The 20156-nt window shown below is 32.4% G+C and overlaps 2 protein-coding genes across 4 annotated transcripts; both read left to right on the top strand.

Annotated features, from left to right (window-relative positions):
• The first annotated feature begins 951 nt into the window (after positions 1-951).
• LOC131938032 (alpha-N-acetylglucosaminidase) lies at positions 952-13372 on the top strand. 3 transcript variants are annotated; one of them, XM_059295855.1, is made up of 22 exons: positions 952-1112; positions 2345-2402; positions 2654-2811; positions 3219-3400; positions 3535-3682; positions 4092-4162; positions 4294-4455; positions 4641-4706; positions 5941-6004; positions 6395-6465; positions 6714-6788; positions 7062-7140; positions 7790-7939; positions 8189-8331; positions 8729-8801; positions 9308-9400; positions 10213-10403; positions 10931-11114; positions 11403-11446; positions 11711-11768; positions 11987-12086; positions 12541-13372. In XM_059295855.1, exons 2-22 carry the CDS (start codon positions 2345-2347, stop codon positions 12699-12701), a joined length of 2331 nt encoding a protein of 776 aa, XP_059151838.1. In that variant the 5' UTR covers positions 952-1112; the 3' UTR covers positions 12702-13372. The 3 variants fall into 3 exon arrangements, with proteins under 3 accessions (XP_059151838.1, XP_059151840.1, XP_059151839.1); XM_059295857.1 differs by lacking the exon at positions 9308-9400 and adding an exon at positions 9074-9163; XM_059295856.1 differs by lacking the exon at positions 952-1112 and adding an exon at positions 1548-1567.
• A 2307-nt stretch (positions 13373-15679) lies between these two features.
• On the top strand, positions 15680-18630 carry LOC131938029 (peptidyl-prolyl cis-trans isomerase FKBP1A). Its single transcript, XM_059295852.1, has 5 exons — positions 15680-15823; positions 17372-17419; positions 17516-17605; positions 17725-17747; positions 18226-18630. The coding sequence occupies exons 1-5, from the start codon at positions 15787-15789 to the stop codon at positions 18352-18354; spliced, it is 327 nt and encodes a 108-aa protein (XP_059151835.1). The 5' UTR covers positions 15680-15786; the 3' UTR covers positions 18355-18630.
• Positions 18631-20156: the final 1526 nt, after the last annotated feature.

Raw genomic sequence — 20156 nt, 5'->3', positions numbered from 1 at the left:
TCACGTGATGGATCGACAACTATGGCCTAATTAGAGAACGGATCTTCGACCTTCGAGATTTTTAATATACAGATCTATAAACACTTAAGAATTATCGCTTTCGGATATGGTAATCTAATATGGTTATCCTATATTATTTATAGGCCTAAATCTGGGCCTAATATTTACTCTTGGCGTTCAGCAATTAGTTGCGAACTGTGCCTTGAAATATTAGAATAACAGAAACACGAAAGACAAAATTCCACACACACAGACAAAAAAAAACGACCCAAAAATGTATCCAGTCTATCTGGGGGTGGGACTGCTACTTGCCTTTATAAACTAGTTTAAATCGATGTGGGGCGCAACATTGATATTTGGCAACGGGCGCCGGAATGGGTCCCTATACCCCTCGAACGAAATAAAATTTATAACGAAAATATATACTTTTACCAGTGTCGTCGTCGTCCGAAATTTTAATTACGCCCCCCCCCCCCCCCACCAACACGAGAGAAAACGTCTGGAAGAAACACGACGTCTCTTGATCATATAACAACACGAAACATTGCCTTAGGGGATTAGGGGGAAGGGTCAATTTGGGTTTTTTAATCGTTTCTCTTTAATATGTTTCTTGTTTTGCTTGTTTTAAACATTCAGGCGTTACATTTTCTTAAAATGCATGTGTGTAGTAAAAATTATATTTGATATGCCTATATTTTTCATACTTTGATTGATATTAAGCGTATCGTCATGTAAGTAATACAAGGCATTCAATAGTAGCCTAGTAATTCTCATTATGCCGGTTATTAATATATGTAGGCCTATATGTATATAAAGGGGGAGGGCACAAAATCAAGAGTCCACCCCTATGCCTCTAACTCTAACTGTACAAGCTGGGGGGGGGGGGGGGGCGTGGTAATGACCAAGAACGATTTGCAGAATAATCATTTCATATAACGTCACGTGATTGTTGCTAAAATCGAATCATGTGACTTGCTGAAAATGGCGAAGTCCATTCAACAATAACATTTTCTTATCTTTATTGAGTTTCTTTTGAGCAACATAACATTCAGACATTTCGTATAAAGAAATTGATTACATACGAGAAATTCGTTATTTTTTTCCATAACAAGGTATTGTTTTATTTACGAAAAATAATTAAGAACCAGATTTTTAAGTTGTTTTTTTTCATTCCTTTTTGCCTTAAAACGTAAAATGTCGTAAAACTTACTTAACTAAAACTTAAACTGTAAAAAAAAAATTAGATCTAGATTCTAGATAGACTATATTAGATACTATAGATACTGGACTGACTGATAGTGATGTCCGACTCTCCCAAAACAATAACAAAGGACTCCTTTGAAAGGAGGGGTGTTTTGGTTAGGGTATGGTAGGACCAGGGTTTGGGTTAGGGATAGCCGATACACCCATTTTTCAGAAGATTCAACTGGTATAAAAATTCCCCCAGTACTTAGATCTAGTTACTTAGAAGTTAGGGCCTGGTCCTAGAATTTGATTTTGAAGTACACTTAGAGTCAGACTCGAGACTAGAGTACAGTAGACTCAAGACTGTAGACTGAGTGAGAGAGTAAGTACTTAACTATAGTAGTAAGTAGAATGAAGTAGGCTAATAAAATAATAAAGTAATAATTTACACTATTTTACACACAAATAGGCCTATGCCTATTCAATATTCATTTTAAAACTATAAGTTTATTATAAAATTTTAATCAATGTCTTATCATCTTATCTTATTTCATATTATTTTATATTATTTCATATTTGTCAATATTTTATTATTTGTCTAAAATACTGTAAATTATTAGCCTACTTCACTACTCAAGACTACTGTCCTTTAAATTGGCATATATCAATATATATTAATAAATAGTAGGCCTATTATATATGATGTTCATATATATCCTACTAATCATTAAAATTTACTAATACCTACTTTAGAATAGATAGTTAGACCCTTACCAACTCTGATGATATTTCGAGTCGTCCCTTTGAATTGCGGTCAGAACGTCCCCCGGCCTGGCCTCAACCAACTGACAGGCTTGTTGCATTGAGTTAAATATAAACTGAAAACAATAATACAAATCAATTCACAATTGCAAAGAAAATCACAAATCATTAGTTGGTCAATATTTCAAGTCGACCATTTGTATCCCTAGGAAAACATCTGGATATCAGTGTGAAAACATCAGTGAATAAAGCTCTTCTAATTGATCATATATCCCTACCAATTAATCTTGTTATCTCTCTTTATTATTTTTTAACATTTTGTTTGACACTTCAGGTTAGTAATTGTGTCCACCCCATTCCATGATAAAAATGTACTGAATTTTAAATAATTTTGCAGATGAAGCTTTTTTGCATTTCTGTGATGGTGTTCATGCCAATTGTAACAGCCCTTATTGGTAGGTAATTTTTTATAGTGATGCTTTATTAAAAGGCCAATGAAAACAAATGCACCGAGGGTAGTTGTAATTAAGCCAAGTTTTTTTTATTGTTACCTTTTATATAGCTTTTGAAAAGCAAATGTTGATATCTTGTTGATAAAAGTGATATACTTTGTTTTTAAAAGATTCTAACTGCATTTTTTTTAATAGAAGATCTTACAGTAAATATTTTAAAATTACTTATTTCTGTTGTTACTGCCATCATGTAGATTTCCCACAACTTAACCACATAAAGCCAAAAGCAACCCCTGAACAACAAGCCCAAGCTGTAAAGGATTTGATCAGTAGATTAATCAAGGACAGAGCTTCTGAATTTAATGTTATAGTTGATCCAAGTATTGGACCAAACAATAAAGATACATTCCAGGTAAAGTTTTAATCAGCTATCTTAAACTATCTTAAACCATTTTAAACAATGATGTAGCTCAAGATGAGTGAAGTTATGTATTGGCTAATTTGTATGTCTCAGTTGGAGTGTTGCTTTATTGGGTCAACAGGATTAGAAAAAAATGAGAGCCTACATGCCTTAATACAAACACATGGGGGCAGATCAAAAATTAGTTGTCAGTTGTAATGTTTTTAATAATTTGATGTACTGTTTTTATGCTTTTTTTATTAACCAAAAAGTATTTAAAACATAATTTTTTTTTAAAAATATGGAATACAAAACTTAATAAAGTGTTCTACCCCATTCTAACTTTTATAGTTTTTTTTTGGAACAAGCTTTGATCATGAGCCATATTTAATTTTGCCATCAAATCATTTTTTTTCTAGTTAAGATCTACAGAGAATGGAATTGAGGTTACTGGTACAAGTGGTGTTTCTGCTTCAATGGGATTCTATTATTACCTAAAATATTATTGTAATGGTCAGCGCACATGGGCAGGTCAACAAACTGAGCTGCCTCCAACTCTCCCAGTTATAACCACTCCTATCAAAATTACCACCAATGACAAGTAAGCTGTTATGTTTTTAACTTTAGTCATTCACAATCAACAGTAAACATATCCTTTTAAGCATCATCTTGGTTTATGAGAATATTGTTACTTTTGATTGAAGTAAAAAATCGTAAATTATTCTTTTATGACAGGTTCCGTTATTATCAGAATGTTTGTACAGTCAGTTATACAATGGCATTCTGGCAATGGCCACGTTGGGAACAAGAAATTGATTGGATGGCTATGCAAGGAATTAATTTGCCTCTTGCATTTACAGGCCAAGAGGCTATTTTTCAAAGGGCAAGTCCATTTCTTATAAACAAAATACATTGCATCAGTGTTTGATTAGGCAAGCTAAACTAACTAAGCTAGATTTTATAAATATTCCACTAAATATTGTGGTAGGCCTCTTGTCTGTATAAAAAAAATTAAATTTGGAATTGCTTCCTGTTTAACTGGTGTTCTTTTTCAAAATAGTTTTTAAAAATCTATTAAATTTTATAATAAAATACTTTTTACTTTTTTTTCCTCTAAAATCGTGATGCTATAGACATATTTGAACCTGTTTCTTTCTTAATTTTCGTTATGTGTTTTACTGTCTAAAAATGGCCCTCACTATCTAGTTAACTTGAATTTGAATCAGTTTCTTTTTACTGTTATGTTTTATAAATTTCACCTTAATAATGACCTATCAACTTTTTCTCTTTAGGTTTACATGAGTTTGGGATTCACACAAGCTGATATGGATGGATTTTTTGGTGGTCCAGCTTTTCTAGCTTGGTATGTTGTTTTAATTAGTATCATTTAAATTATTTGATTTATCTATACTTTTATTTCTTGTTTTTAATATGCCCATAATTTCAAATGGATTATACAAAATGTTAAGTAAAGAAAAATGTATTTCCCTCTAGGGCTAGAATGGGTAACATCCAAGGATGGGGAGGTCCACTCCCACAGATGTGGATAACCAACAAGTTAGTTTTACAACATCAGATACTTGAGCGCATGCGGTTATTTGGAATGATACCTGTGTTACCTGCATTTGCTGGACATGTGCCCAGTGGAATAACAAGGTAGTTTTTTATATTTGATTTAGTTTTTAAAAATGTTATTATTCACCAGTTCTTTTAACAATCTAAAAAATGTTTTATTTGAGCTAATATTGTTTATGAATTATAATTTTTCTGTTGTTTTCTAGTTTTGTTATAAAATAACATACTATGTACATCGTATAATTAAATTCCTTTCTTAAACTCAGAATTTTTCCACAAGCAAAGGTCAGCAGGTTAGGAACATGGAGTAACTTTAATACAACTTATTCAGGGTATGTGTTTCTTTATTTATCTTATAAAATATATTTTATACAGAGTTTAGGGATATTGTTGTAATTCTCCAGAAATTTGTGTTCATGTTTTATGAGACTTGTGTTCTAAAATTAGAAGTTTTTGGTTGATAGCATAGATCAGTGGTTCATAACCTTTTTAGAGATATGGAAGAACCCCAAAAATTATTTTTTCCAAATTTAAAACATAGGTATATAGCTTTTTGGTAGACAAAATTATCTGTGCATCAAGATCACTGTGTTAAAAGAACAAAACCATTAAAATAAGATTTTCACCCAAAAACAAAAACTTTATAAGGAATATTTACTTCAAATTAGACTCCAATTTTAAAATGCATGCTTCACTTTGAATTCAGCTAGTTTTGTGTTCTAGTATTTTCCATTTTCATGCAGCTTAAGGAAGTGTTCTCTTTGCTTTGTTAGTTTTAAACTTGGCATTTTGCAAAATGCAAATCATGCATTTAGGATGCTGACTACCATCAAATTCTGATAACCATGTGAATCCATATTGTGCATATTTGTCAGATCACTTTTGTTTTTTTCTCGACATAAAGATTTAAATATTAAGAGAGAAATCACGTCAATCACATGTCAACTGCTTTATAGAAATTAAAAGTATGTCACAACTTATATATACAGGATCAACACTTACTTGTATAGGTGGCCTTGACACGATTGATGGCATATGTGTGTCGTGAAAACAAGGGTTCCACAATATAGAAATATCAAGATTCTGATCTTATCTAGCTCTGGCACACTTTATTACTATGTCCCGCTACTATATCATACTGTCATCGCTTGCTGCCCCTAGTTCTGTCATCAGCACTGATAAAATCTGATTGCAAATCAAATTAGTGAGGTGTGTGTCTTGACTTTCGACAAACCCCTGAGACTGACTCACTAAATCCCTGGGGTTTGATTGAACCCAGGTTAAAAACCAATGACTTAATTTATTCTTGATTATTGTTCCTTTAACATGACAGTAAATTCTAATGAGCCCCAGTGTTACATTTAAGGATGAAAAAAGTGAACCCATAAATTATCAAATTTGAATAATATATATATAATTACATATAGGCCTATATCTCTAAAATTTATTAAATATTGTTTTCTAAGTAATAACCTAACTATGTATATTCTTTAATAATATTTCTGTATATGAATATGAATTATTAATTTATTAAAACTAAGTGAAAAAAAAACTTTTATCTTTCAGAACTTACCTGTTGGATTTTCAAGATCCTTTGTTCAACAAAATCAGCAAAGCTTTTATTGAAGCTGTAAGTAATAAAAACTTGATAAGCTGTGTAGTTTGTAGGTATATATATATATATATATATATATATATATATATATATATATATATATATATATATATATATATATATATATATATATATATATATGTATGTATGTATAATCAAGAGAGTTGCCTATCATTATCAATGCAAATTAGGGCATAAACATTGTGAAGCCTTTACATGATTACTCTATCTTACAAATATTTATTTGTTCACAATAGATCGGTTCATATCATGAAAAGCTTTCACATGTATATTTAGAGTTGTCGGTTACACGAAAGATTACATCAGGTTGCAATTTAATCAGGTTTACAATCAGATCAGTATTTTATCATATGTAATTTGTTAATGCCAATGTTTTCTCAACAGCAAGCCAATGAGTTTGGTACAGATCACATCTACAATGCTGATACTTTTAATGAGATGACCCCAACATCTAGGTAAATGTTTTTCCACAAATCTGTCATTTAATGTTGAATTTATTTTAACTTCCATCTACTTGGTAAGATAATTTACTTTATTTTACTTTATTATAATTTATATATTGTTTTTTTATTTTATGTTTAATTTATACTACTGTACAGACTTCATATATACATCATTTTTAATGTCTTTGTTGCAAAGTAATCCTGCATACTTTAGTGATCTTAAATGCATATGATTTTATTATGGTTATTTTATCCTACAGTGATCCTACATACATTAGCAATGCTGGAAAAGCTGTCTATTATGGGATGCTGGCTGGTGACCCACAAGCTATTTGGTAAATCTTTTGTTCTGTATGAGCACATACATCTGTTAAGATAATTTGTTTCAAGTTTTTTTTTATTTTGAAGTTTTTTTAGTGACATTTTTGCCTTGGATATCTTGTTCATTTTTTCCTTGGATTTCTTGTTCTGTATAAATATACACACAGATCTGTGAACATTGGTATATAAAAACTAAGTATGCTTTGTGCTGTTGAATGACCAGACACTTTAGTTTTGGTTTAGAGTACATTTTTTGTGACTGCATCATCTTTTTGTCTGAAATTTAGGTTAATGCAGGGATGGCTGTTTTATGATTCCTACTGGACACCAACCCTTGTCAAAGCTCTTGTTACCTCAGTACCACAGGTGAGACTTGAACAAAAACCCACATGTAACACAGGGAAGATTCAAACTTGATCACATTATATAGAGTTCACCTATGACCATGACAAATGAAGGAGTCTTGAGGCCAAAGCCCACTAAACACCCCACACAGCACTTTCAGCAATTTTATTTAGACCACTGTCATATCCAGCTAGGCTAAGGTATGCTCTACAGAATTGGAATGTGAACCATACAAATTTGTTAATATCAACACATCTGTGACTCGGACTTGGGATGGTGTGGTTGTGTGGTAGAGCACATGAATGCTCACCTAAAGGTCTGATTCATATACCAGACCTCCGCTCCACCCAGCTCTGATGAAAAGCTGATTTACCGGATTTAGGAAAAGTAAAGGCATCTGGACATAGAACTGACCACACTATCCATTCGGTTTCCAAGGTAAAAAATTGACAAACTCTATGTCACGTGCCCTATTGACCATTAGGTCTGAAACTGAAAGGATATTTTTGCATTACATTTGCCTGCCTTGTATTTGTCAGTTACTGTCAACATAATGTCCAGTAACTAAAAATGTTTACATTTTCTCAGTTACATACAGAATGTTCTGTTTTCTCCATCTTAGAAATGGCTAAAGTTTTTCTCCATTTTTATTTCGTCCTCTGTTACATAGGGACGAATGATTGTGTTGGACTTAGATTCAGAGAATGGACCCCTGTACCAAAGATTTGAATCTTACTATGGCCAGCCGTTTATTTGGTGTATGTTGCATAACTTTGGGGGAACAATGGAGTTGTATGGTGCTGTTGATAGCATTAACAAGGTACAATTTTACAAGAAATGTTATTATAATTAAAGCATAAAGTACATAATTTTTTTATGCTTCAGAAAAGGCAACAAAATTTTGTTAAGTAACAAAAATAGCAGTTGAATTTTTTAGTTAACGCTGTTAATAATCAACAAACCTAATTATCCCTAAACATCACCCTGGATGATATGTTTCTAACTTTACTATAGTGATAAGAATTGTGTCCATCTTATCAAAATACTTCATATATTTGATAAATTGTAGGGTCCATTTGCTGGTCGCCAGTTCCCTAACTCTACAATGATAGGGATTGGTCTAACACCTGAAGGAATTCACCAGAATGAGGTCATGTATGAATTTATGATGGAAAACTCATGGAGGACAGAGCCCAGAGACATCGATCAGTGGTAATTCTTTATGATTAGTGGTAATTCTTTGTATGTTCAGTGGGTTTTTTTTGTATGATCAGTGGTAATTCTTTGTATGATCAGTGATAATTCTTTGTATGATCAGTGATAATTCTTTGTATGATCAGTGGTAATGTTTGTATGTTTTGGTAATTTTTGTCTATGATCAACTGTGACTCTTTGTTTATGATTTGTGGTATTTCCTGTATTGTGGTAATTTTTGTGCATGATCAATCAGTGGTGATTTTGTGTATGATTAGTGATAATTTTTGTTGATGATCAGTTAGTGATATTTTTTTTGTGTATGATCATTCTGTAATAATTTTTTTTTGTCTGTGGTAATTTTGCAAATGATTAGTTTTAGTATTGCTGCTTAGCAATTATTCCTATCTTTTAGGGTGACGCAGTATTCCCGCCAGCGTTATGGTGCAGACAGTGCAGATGCTGCCGTGGCGTGGAAACTTTTAATGGTATGTGGAATTAAAATTTAAAACTTTTTATACCATCCAGTAATTTAATGTTTTTTTTCTTTCATTACCATTTTTAAGAAATATTGTAAATTATACTGATTTTCTTATGCTTCAATTTTAATAAAAACTTATCATAACAGCATCACAGAAAACCAATAAGCTACTAAAAATAATTGAAATCATTGATAATTAATTAAATTAGTCAACATACAGAAAAGACATCAACTTGACCTATACCTATAATACCTATACCTAACGCTACAATTTTACAGAGAAGTGTCTACAATGTAACAGATGGTCGCAGTGACCATGACACTGCTGTCGTTTCCCGGCGTCCAGCACTAAATTATACTGGGCAACATGTAAGCTGTCCTGTTGCTGGCTTGTCAAGAGGCAAGTGATCCATGTTCCATTACAGCAGCAGTCTTGTGGATCACTTGCTGTGAGACGGGCCAGCTGATAACTGTTTGATTGTGGTTGAATGTTTTTCTTTCTGTCTTTGTCAGAGCAGTGTTTACAATGCTACGTCTAAAATTTGGGATTTTGATCATGTCTTAATCACCCAGAGACCTACCACCAATTCTGACATCCACTCAAATGTGAGTAAATGATTAGGTCAACCTACTGTAACACATAAATTTTAAAAAAAGGATATTTGGGTGTGACGTGATCAAAATTCAAATTGTCTGATTAATTAACTTGTGTTTTCCTGATCACACACGAAAAATGAAAGCTTTGAAAAATAATTGATTTTAACCAAAAAAAAGAAAAAGTTTTAATTTTTTTTAAATGTAAATACTGCCTGTATATTACAGGCAGGAAACAGTACTCAAAAAATCCCCTATGTTACTTTCACTAATACTGTAATAGATGCCAGATGTACTTCCTGTTACTCTATAAAATATTTTTAAAAAGCACTGCTCCATGTTTTAATGTCTATATAAATTATTGAAACATGCAATAGAAGTGGTAATGTGAATGTTGTTGTTTACTTAATGTTCAGTGTAACTATTCATGGTCCCTTCTAATCTTTTTCTGAACTTAATGTGATGTTTGACCATAATTCTTTAAAAGTTTAAGTTAAAAACATCAAAAAATTGTTTTCAAGAGCTGCTTGTTCTTCTTTTTTATTCATTTTGTAAACACTTTTTGGCTTAATATTTTCATACATTTATAATTCTATTTTCAATTCACTCAGTATTATTAAGCTAGTTTATCAAACACAAGTTTAGATTTTCATTTAAATTAAGTTGTAGAATTAAGTCACAGTAAAGTGGTAAATGTTATTTTACTTGTTACATATTATTTGACTGTTATTCTTGGGTTGTTGTTTTTTTTTTGGTTGCTTGAAACTTTTCCCTTTGTATTTTTATTTTCTAAATATTTATGTGTGCATGTGTTGTCCCCTCAGGTCTGGTACAACCCTGAAGATCTGTATAAAGTTTGGGATGCTATGCTGGCAGCCTCAGGAGACCTGGCAGGCAGTCAACTCTTCCATTATGACATCACTGATATCACAAGAAACTGCCTGCAGACTGTTGCGTTAAAGTTCTACACAGACCTTAATACTGGCTTTAATAACAAAAATGTTAATGCTGTTAAGTAAGTTTATTTGATTTTATTTATTACTATATTAGCCATACCCAAATCTTTGTATACTTCAACCCACATTGTTAGTTTTAAGGCCAAATCAGCGCAAGCATTTTAGTTGTTCATGTTGCGCTTTGGTCAAATCCAGCCAATCATTCAGTAATGGTCAGTGATCGCTTATCCCATCTACACATCAAGGTCAACATCAGTCAGAAGAAAATTCATAGATCATGTAGACCTAGTTGCTTTGTAGCTCAATTTTTAATTAATAATAAGATTTGCTCAGAATTGGTAGATTTTCTTTTACAAAAGATTAGGTTACAAAAGATTGAAATCATACATGAGACAGGAAGAAGTGATAGGTGAAAATTGTTTTTTATTTTAGGAATAAACAATGAGATCTATTTATGAAGACATAGGCTTGTTTGATTTTAACAGAAGGGGTAAAAGGAATAAGACCGCCTATCCTCATTTGCATCAGGTCCAAGTTACAATGCCATGTAGCATGTGTAATGTTACATCTGTCCATTTTTTCTTAGGGTGGCTGGTGCCAGCCTAGTAGATCTTCTAGCAGACTTGGACCACCTGCTTTCAGCCAATGAACGTTTTCTGCTGGGGACCTGGATAGCTGATGCCAGGTCATGGGCTACAGATGCTGACGAGTCAAAGTTGTATGAATATAATGCTCGCAACCAAATAACACTGTGGGGGCCCAATGGGGAGGTAAGACATTTGAGTTACTTTATACCATATCATGTGTTTCACATAAATATGGAAAAGCAGATTTTAGAGGTATGGTTACATCTGCTTAATACAAGTTTCATCAACTGAGACACTTCAAATAATTATCAGAATATACAATTTAAAAATAATTACAAAGTAGTTGTGTATCATATTGGAAGTACAAACAATACAAAATGAAATTTGAATTCATTATGGATTGTATCTTAAAAAGTATTTTTTTCAACTGTCAAATAAAATACATAGAAAAAGTGCTTTTTTTTTCTCCAGATTCGTGACTATGCATCTAAACAATGGGCAGGTGTAACAGCAGAGTAAGTTGTGGGGAAATGAGTTTTGTTCAGTAGATGTTATAACAGTTGAATAGTTTTTAAATAACTGTCAAACTTGACTCTATGGAAGAACTCTGCTGGTCTTTAAATATTTTTAAATTAACAATCTTTGCATTTAAGGAGAGAATATTTTCATGAAAGTGTGTAAGAAGTTTGCTGTAATATCAGTCTGTTAGACAAATAATGTAACCTAACATTTTTATTGCGATAATCACAAATATATGAATTATTTAATTTCTATTTCAGTTTTTACAAGCCTAGATTTGATTTCTTCACACAGTGGTTAGTTCAACTTCTCCAAAATGTAAGTACCATTTAGTGAGCAGTTTCTTAATTTCAATGCAATCTTTTAGTGGAGGCATTTAGTATGCCCAGCATCCACTCACTGATGGGAAGCTTGGGTGTCAATTGATACTTATATGTTATAGGTCCTCTAAAGAACAAGTTACTTTATTTCAACTTTGTCTACTCAGAGCTATGCTACATCACAAAATTGTGTGACCTGTGTGTTTTGTCTTGTAGGGAACAGCTTGGGATGGCAATGTGTTCTCTAAAGCTATCATGGCACAAGTAGAGGCTCCCTGGACTTTACAACAGTACCAGTACCCAACAACACCTACAGGTGCCTGATCCTTTTTTCAAACTTTCCATCACAGTAACTCCTGTCTAAATCAAACTTTTCATCACAAAAGCTAATAGTCCTGTCTAAATCAAACTTTACATCACAGTGCTGGTTTAGTCAATGCTATTTTCGTTTAGGAGCTGGGTATTTCTTCTGTTAAAACTTTCTTTAATCAAATTAATTGATTGCCTTTAGAAATACATTTAAGTTATAAAAATAATAGGCAATTAGCAGTAATTGAAAAAACTCTTTTCTGCATATACATAAACAATGCAGTTTTTTTTTAAATGTATTAAAATTTTCTAAGGAATCTAGGCAGTTTCCATCAGCTTTTTTTTCTCACCTATATGAAACTAACTTTTTAAAATATTTTTTTGTTGATATTGATATAAAACGTTTTTAAATGATTATTAAACCACCTTTGTAACTGATGCCAAACTATTTTTTTTTTCAGGAAACCCAATCTTAATCTCCATGTACTTCCACTCCAAGTATAGACCCATGACCAAAGATCCATTTTTTACCAAGCTCTGGCAAGAGTCACAGGTGGAAAAAGGTGGAAAATACAAGAATGCTTATGAGCGGAAAATGGCAAAGCTTTCTGGAAAAATATAGATTTTGAAATATTTTATTTACTTGATAAAGTGTATTCATTGATGATGCTTGTTATTGCTCAATACAGGCTTGTGTTTGTTATTGTTCAATACAGGCTATTGAATCATTTTATATTGTTCAGTTTGATCCTCTAATTAATTAATATATGCTAATGTTGAATTTTATTTTTTACATGATGCGTATATCATTTAACATGCTCCCTGCCCCTATTATTTAAATGTTTTTTTAATAATTAATTAACTATGCAATTTTTTTGTATTCAAATGCATGACCTCCGATTTATGGTTTTTATTCATACCAATGGTGCAATTATTTGATGTAGACGATGAAAGTTTGTCATAAGTTAATGATCAGTATGTTGCAAGCCTTGAGGTGTCAGAAAATATTCAAAATTGTTGCTTGATACATTCCAAGACACCAGAGATGTTAATCTCAAGTTACTGATGATGCGAGTTATTTGAACAATTTGTTTGGGTTGGATTCTTAATAAGTTTTATACAAGTTTTACATACAAATGTTTTGGTGGGTTATTTGAATAATTTTTTTTATAAATGTTAGCATAAATTGTGTATTGCTTTTGTAAGACATATCTTGAATATGTCCTTTTAATTTTTTTTTCTATTGTCTTTCCTTTTCAATAGGCATAGTAATAAAAATATATTTGAGTAGCTAGTCAAATATTATACTTAACCCATAAATGTTTTCTGCTGTTTAACTTGCTTGTGGATATTTTAGAATTTTAAGGTAACCCGCCATAATCTATCATCACCAATATAGAAGTTAAATGATGGAAACTGCATTCATTTGAAGTATTGTCTTGTGATTGGTACAGACTTTACTTACTGAGAAGGAAAAAAATGACGCAGTAGAAATGAGGTTTGATAATAAACATCATCCGAGGCTAATTTTGTATCCAGCATAAAAAGACAAGCCCTCACCTTAAATCCACAGGGTAAAAAGAAATGAGGTTGACCAAGAAAGACCTGGAGACGTGACCTGGAAGAAGACACAAAGAAGATTGGATACACCTGGCGACAGTTGGAGAGACTAGCCCAGGCAAGAGATGCCTGGAAAGCTCTTGTCAGTGGCCTATGTCCCGGGAGGGGCGACAGGCAAACCTACCAAATAACTTACATAAAAATTTAGGGGTCGGGTTAAAATTTTCGTGGTTAAAGTAAATATTTTTTGTATAGGCCTTAAGTTTATATTTTTTCATTTGCATTCAGGGGGATGGAGGGAGGGGGTTACAGGGAATAATCCTTATGCTATCCAAATGTGGCTGGGCATGATTTTCTGATTCCCAATAGCCAAGCTTTTTGAGATATTTAAAAAGAGAATTTATATTTTAATGGATAGCTACATAATTGTTTCTATATAGGACTAATATAGTTGTTATGAAAAGCTGGGACCTGATTATTGCTAAATTGCTAGGAACAGCTTCATAAAAATTTTAGTTCAACCAACTAACTGACAAGTAACAAAAGGCTTGTCACACAAATCTGTATATATATATATATATAATTCTCTTCTTGGAGACCCTAGAAAACACCAAGCTGTAAGTGCGCTCCCTACCACCCCACCCACACATTGTCTGATGAGCTGTGGTTCACGCTAAACGTGTACAATCGTAGAGCCGGGTTTAGTGACGGCTATTAGGGGCAGATAATTTAGTTTGAAACTATTTTAAACTTATGGGAGGTAACTAAGAGGAGGCTACTTTCACAGGGGGAGGGGTTGGTACTGTCGAATTCACAAATTATGAATTACTGAAAGTAGAAAATAAAACAGGTAAATAGCGGCATATGATACGCCGCGAGTCGGCTCGTTCAATATAAAGTAGCATCTTTTAAATATTCATCTTATCAAGGGACATTATCATAAAACTGCTAAAACTAAACATTTCTAAACAACCAGTGATCTGATACCAACCATTGGTTGAACCAGACATGGACAAAGTAAACAATTGGCTCTCTGTATTGGAAAGTGTCACTACTATTATTATTATTATGTGTTCTAATAAAGCTATACTTTTTAACTTTACAGATACATTATTTTCCAGTGACAATGCAATATCTCATTAATTTAGAATTTAGACATTACATTAGTCATTGAAATTTAATTAGGGGAGATAACACGATAAATAGCGATCGCTGGATCAGCTACCAGACGACGGTGTCATTTCTTGCCTGAAAGGCGAACACAGTCTAAAAAGTGACAGGCAGTCGAATGTGGTGTCGACTTCGTTTAAAGAACGTTTTAATAGAACGTAAAAAACATGTAAAACTTTATTATAATAAGCTTTTAAATACCGTAAAAATTAGAAAATAAAACAAACTACGAATAAATATTGAATATTGTTGTTCGCTCGCGAAATATCGTATTTTAGCTACCAAAATTTTTATTATTTGAAGAAAGCAAATTTATGGTCTTTATTTCAGTGCATTTAAAAGCTTATAATTATAAAGGTTTTTTATGTGTTTTATTAAATAATTTAGTTAGGGTTTAGAAGGTTTGTTAACAAATATTTCAAATGTACAATTTTACTTTAAAACCCAAATTGGCAATCATTCAAACTGGTAGACCAACTTCAGATAAAAACACGTAGATTCTAGAAGGCTTTTATAAATTAATTTTAAAAGCAACGAGGTTTTAAGATTGAATGTATGATTTGTAACATGAGAAAAGATTAAACGTTGTTTTTTAAGCTATTACAGTTACACAATTCTTTGTGAAAATACACTAAAATTTAACAAAAACTAAACTGTTAGAAAATCTAGATCTTGATTCTGTTTTTATTCTTGTGTACAAGTAAATACTGTTGGAAAATCTAAATAATAATTACTATAATATTTTATAGAACATTAACTGTCGTTGATATCCGAAATTATTGTTCATCTAGACGAAATAGATATTCTACATTGCTTTAAAAAAATATTTTGGTAACATTTTTGGTCTCAGGTGGCGCGCAAGTCTTTACAAATATCTTTTTTCCGGCTTTGAAAAAATCAGCCTCTAACCCCAGATAGTCGTAAAACATTACGTACCACAGGGAAGAAAAAGCCGTTCAGCTGCCATAAATTAGGAAATGGGAGTCGAGGTTGAGACCATTACACCTGGCGATGGTAAAATTAATTTCACACTTGTACAAATTAACAGTTCATATTTAACATTAGATTTCTTTTTTTTTTGTAACAATAATATTAATACGCTGTTATCAGAGTAAATTCAGTCTTATTCTCTAGGCCAGGACAATGATCTTGAATTCTATTTCTACATTAAGATTTCTACTGGTGGCGGCGAGTTGCTGAAAAATCATAAATGAAAAATAAATTCCAACTGTTTTTTATTCTAGATCTAGATTATAGATAGATTAGATCAGACCTAGTTCTAGAATCTAGATGTACTTTTGAATACCTACATTAATAGTAATACCTACCTCTAAATTAATAGAAATTCTGATCATATTTCAATTTCTGTTCACTATTTTAGTATTTTTATTTTAATTTTGTATTTTAACACATTTTAATGGAACCTTCCACTCAGGCTTTTCCTGCTGGGGTCTATTCATTGGGACAACCTAAATTAATTAATTATAGTTTAAAACCTAGAAGTACCCTTTATCAACTTTATGAACATTACAGTTAATCAAATGAAGTAAGAGTTCAGCAGTTTTGGTGGAAAGATAATGTGATCAGCACCATGGCCGTCCATGCCCATCCACCTTTATTTAATATTTAGGCCTATTGGTTAATAATATATGTCATATGTCGGCCTAATCCACATTTTCTCTATGCCTTTATTTTTTAATACTTAATGCATACAAAAAAGAATCTGGAAATGCAATCAACATCAGGAAAGAGATGGGTGAATGTCTTTTTCCTATTTATAGGCCTATGTCAGGTTTTTTAATTGTGGCCCAGTTACTGCAGTTTTATCTGCATTTTGGTTTGCTTCCTTTTGTCATTCACAGTATTTAGTCTATGTTATGACAAGGCTTTAATTTTTATGTTTAACCATTAATGACCCATTTATTCTACCAAAACACCACCCTTGGCGCATAACTCTGTTTGAACAGTGAACTCTTTCACAAAATATTCGCTTTTGTCTAAATGAAATTAATAATTAAGATAAAAACTACTGCTTAATTTTGGAATTAAATCTGGCTTTCTAACAGTATTAAATAGAATATAATATATTCAGTAGAAGTACAGTATAAAAATAGAAAATGTCAGACCTAAATAGGTCACTTAAGGTAGTCAATTTTATTTATTTTTGTCTAAACAACTATACATTGAATTTAACAGTTAAATATCAATTTGGTTTTGTTTAAGATATATAATTTGTAAAAAACATGCCTAGATACGTTTTTAAGCATGTTTTTATTTTATTTTTTATTTTAAACCTACTATTAATAGGACAGATGAGTCTAAAATTTCTGGATGGAAAGAGACTAATATTCTATTTCAAAATCACAGTTGAAATTGGTAAACTGGAGGATGCTGAAATTATCCAACTTCCTGATTGTAGGGCAAATTTTTATGAAACAAATTTAATTTTTCTATGCATATTGTAAGCGGATGGCAGTGGGCGTTGCAGGCATTATGGGTCATTAATGGTTAATGAAAGCTTTTACTTTGCATTAAAAAAATTTTACCTTTGCAATTTTCCAGGTAAAACATTTGCCAAGAAAGGTGACACAGTTGTTGTACACTACACAGGTAGGCCTAAGTCTGCATTAGATAAATTAAATTTTAATAAAAATTATGCCACTTACCAAGTTTGTTACATTTTCATTGGCCTCTCCTCTTCTATAGGAACACTGACAAATGGTAAAAAGTTTGACTCATCCAGGGATCGTGGCAAGCCTTTTGAGACTAAGATCGGTGTGGGCCAAGTAATCAGAGGTGAGATTGATGTGTTAATAGTGGATAGAGAAGGGAATTTTATTACGTTTTTCATAATCGTTTTTGTGAACTTCAGTTTAGTAATTGTCTTGACTTACATGTTCTAATTTTTCTTTCAGGTTGGGATGAGGGTTTCACTCAGGTATGTCTGTTATTTTACTAGCTTTTACTTTGGTCATAAAGTTTTTTTGTTCATTTGTTTTCAAATCTTTTAGTTCAATCTTGACCTAATCTCTTTCTAAGTATGTCACATACAAGTGCATTTCCAATGACAGCACTCTTATTATTAATTTTTAGTCAGTTATTAGATTAATTAAATACTTCAAAAAGAAAAATAATCAGAAAGTGAATGTTAAGAAATATACAACAGATGACAGACACAAATAAGGGGCAGATAATTATTGTTAATACTGAGCAGGTTTTGAAGCAAATATTAATTGCATTTAATTTAAGGAGAAAGTTTTATTTTAGTGTTTAAAATATGTTAATGATGGTTTTCTTTTTCATATTGTAATTCTTGCTGGGGGGGGGGGGGGATAATTGTATATGTTGACATGTTCTTTAAGTTTAAGGCTCATAAATGTAAAATTATCATGTTTTGCTTTTTTTTTTATTTACAGTTGAGTAAAGGTCAGAGGGCAAAGCTAACCATCACCCCTGATTATGCTTATGGAGATAAAGGTGCAGCTGGAGTGATTCCACCAAATGCCACATTGATTTTTGATGTTGAGCTCATTAACATAAAGTAACAGTCTCATGACAGACATCCATAGATTATTTTTTTGTATGGCTGTTTTTAATCTTTAAAAAACAGCATGTTTGTTTCATAAGTCTAAATTAGCTGTTCTCATGTGGTATTACCACTTCCTCATTTGGTGTTTTTTGTGATGTGTTCTAGCATCCATTAACCTTTCAGAACATTTTGGCAATTTAATGGAGTCGAAAGTGAATGTATTTTTTTTTAATTGTCATAATGAATAAAAGAAATTAGTTCTTTCACAATTAAAATACTCCTTTTTTAATAATTTGTTTGTTTTTATTGTTTATCAGTTATGAAAGTAAGTAAAAGCATCAAAGTAAAGAAAAAAAAACTTATCTCTATGTCTAAGGCTTTCACTTGGGAGGTGTATAGTCTTGAATTGAGTGTACTATTGCAAAGACAAGCGTTTCTTTTTCATGCACCCTCCCAGACAATGTGCTTAACTGCTAATTTAGAATTGTGATCGTGAAGAAACAAGTTCACTAAATTATGTTTTTGCAAGTTGTCACCTCAAATAACAACTGTGACTGTAAAAACCAAGACCTATATTTGTGGTCAGTCAAATGTGTTTGGATTGAAGAATACTATGATAAAAATTGGTTTGTTTAGATTTTTCTTATTAGAGTAATATATTTCAAATGTGGACAAAGTATGACAAGTGAGAAATTTGATCTATCTTGGACCAAAAATTAAGTAATTGACCTGTTTTTATCCAGATCGTTCGTCTTATTTCTTCTGCGCTGAAATGTTTCATTTAGTAAGGTAGTGTGTGTTTGAGCACGGCATGAACTTTTTTTTTTAATTTGCCAATTATTCAATATTTTCACAAGATATAGGAGGGTGTGAGATTTCAAGATAAATATTAGCTACACACCTTTGCAGATTACCAGCGGAATGGTGTTTTTAATTAAACTACGTCCAGATTCATTCAGAAGTTGCATAATAATATGCCAGTATTAATAGTGCTGCCTACTACTCACTAGCGGGTTTGCACTACGTGTCGCAATGCGGCTTGTTCTTACTTAGCGAATTCCATCCGTTTTCATTTTCCTACCCTCGGCTCTTGCCATATATTGACACAATCGAGTACTGGGATTAGACATCGCCTAGTTAGCTGACGAATCACCTGTGCACGAGCCTAGCGCCGCGCTGTATTTACTCCAGCAGGGGAGAGAATCGTGTGCTGGTCCAACCGTTACGCTTGTTCAATGCAGATTTAATTTTTTAATGGATCCGTCCATGTTTGCACGTTGCTTTTGTCAGGTTAAACTGTTTTAAGTGTTTGTAGGAGTTGAAAGAACTGGGTTTCATTCTAGCCTCATCGTGAAATCTATTTTGCTCCACTTTATATGATCAGACATCACATATCGCACTGAACACTCATCTTTAATTACTTCATCGACTACCGGATTGCGAAACATTAAACGCCATAGTTACCAACGCGAAACATGTTTGTTTTCAATTAGATGATAAACATGACTTTTTTAGACTAATAGTATTAAGAGAAACACTGTAGCCTACAGTATATAGAATTCTTAATTAGCAGAGGGCTACAGAAAATAGGGCTCAGTAGTGGGCTTCATCAGGTAACGGGGTGATGACGCAGGTCTTTATAAACAGACGAATTCGTCGGAATTCAACCACGGCGATTTGTGTGCGCGCGTTCATCCTTATCGACGTTCTGCGAACTTAGGTCCTGAGGCGTGCATTTGTTTGTGACTGTATCCTTGGTGCAGCTGGGTTACCTCTCAAGTAGTACGAATCTAACTTCAGCACCGGCCATTATTTAGC

Source organism: Physella acuta, unplaced genomic scaffold (assembly GCF_028476545.2).
Source record: "Physella acuta isolate Inbredline_101_S28 unplaced genomic scaffold, ASM2847654v3 ptg000230l, whole genome shotgun sequence".
Lineage (NCBI taxonomy): Eukaryota > Metazoa > Mollusca > Gastropoda > Physidae > Physella > Physella acuta.
The sequence above is the reverse complement of the archived record's forward strand: the minus strand, read 5'-3'. Positions and strand labels throughout refer to the sequence as shown.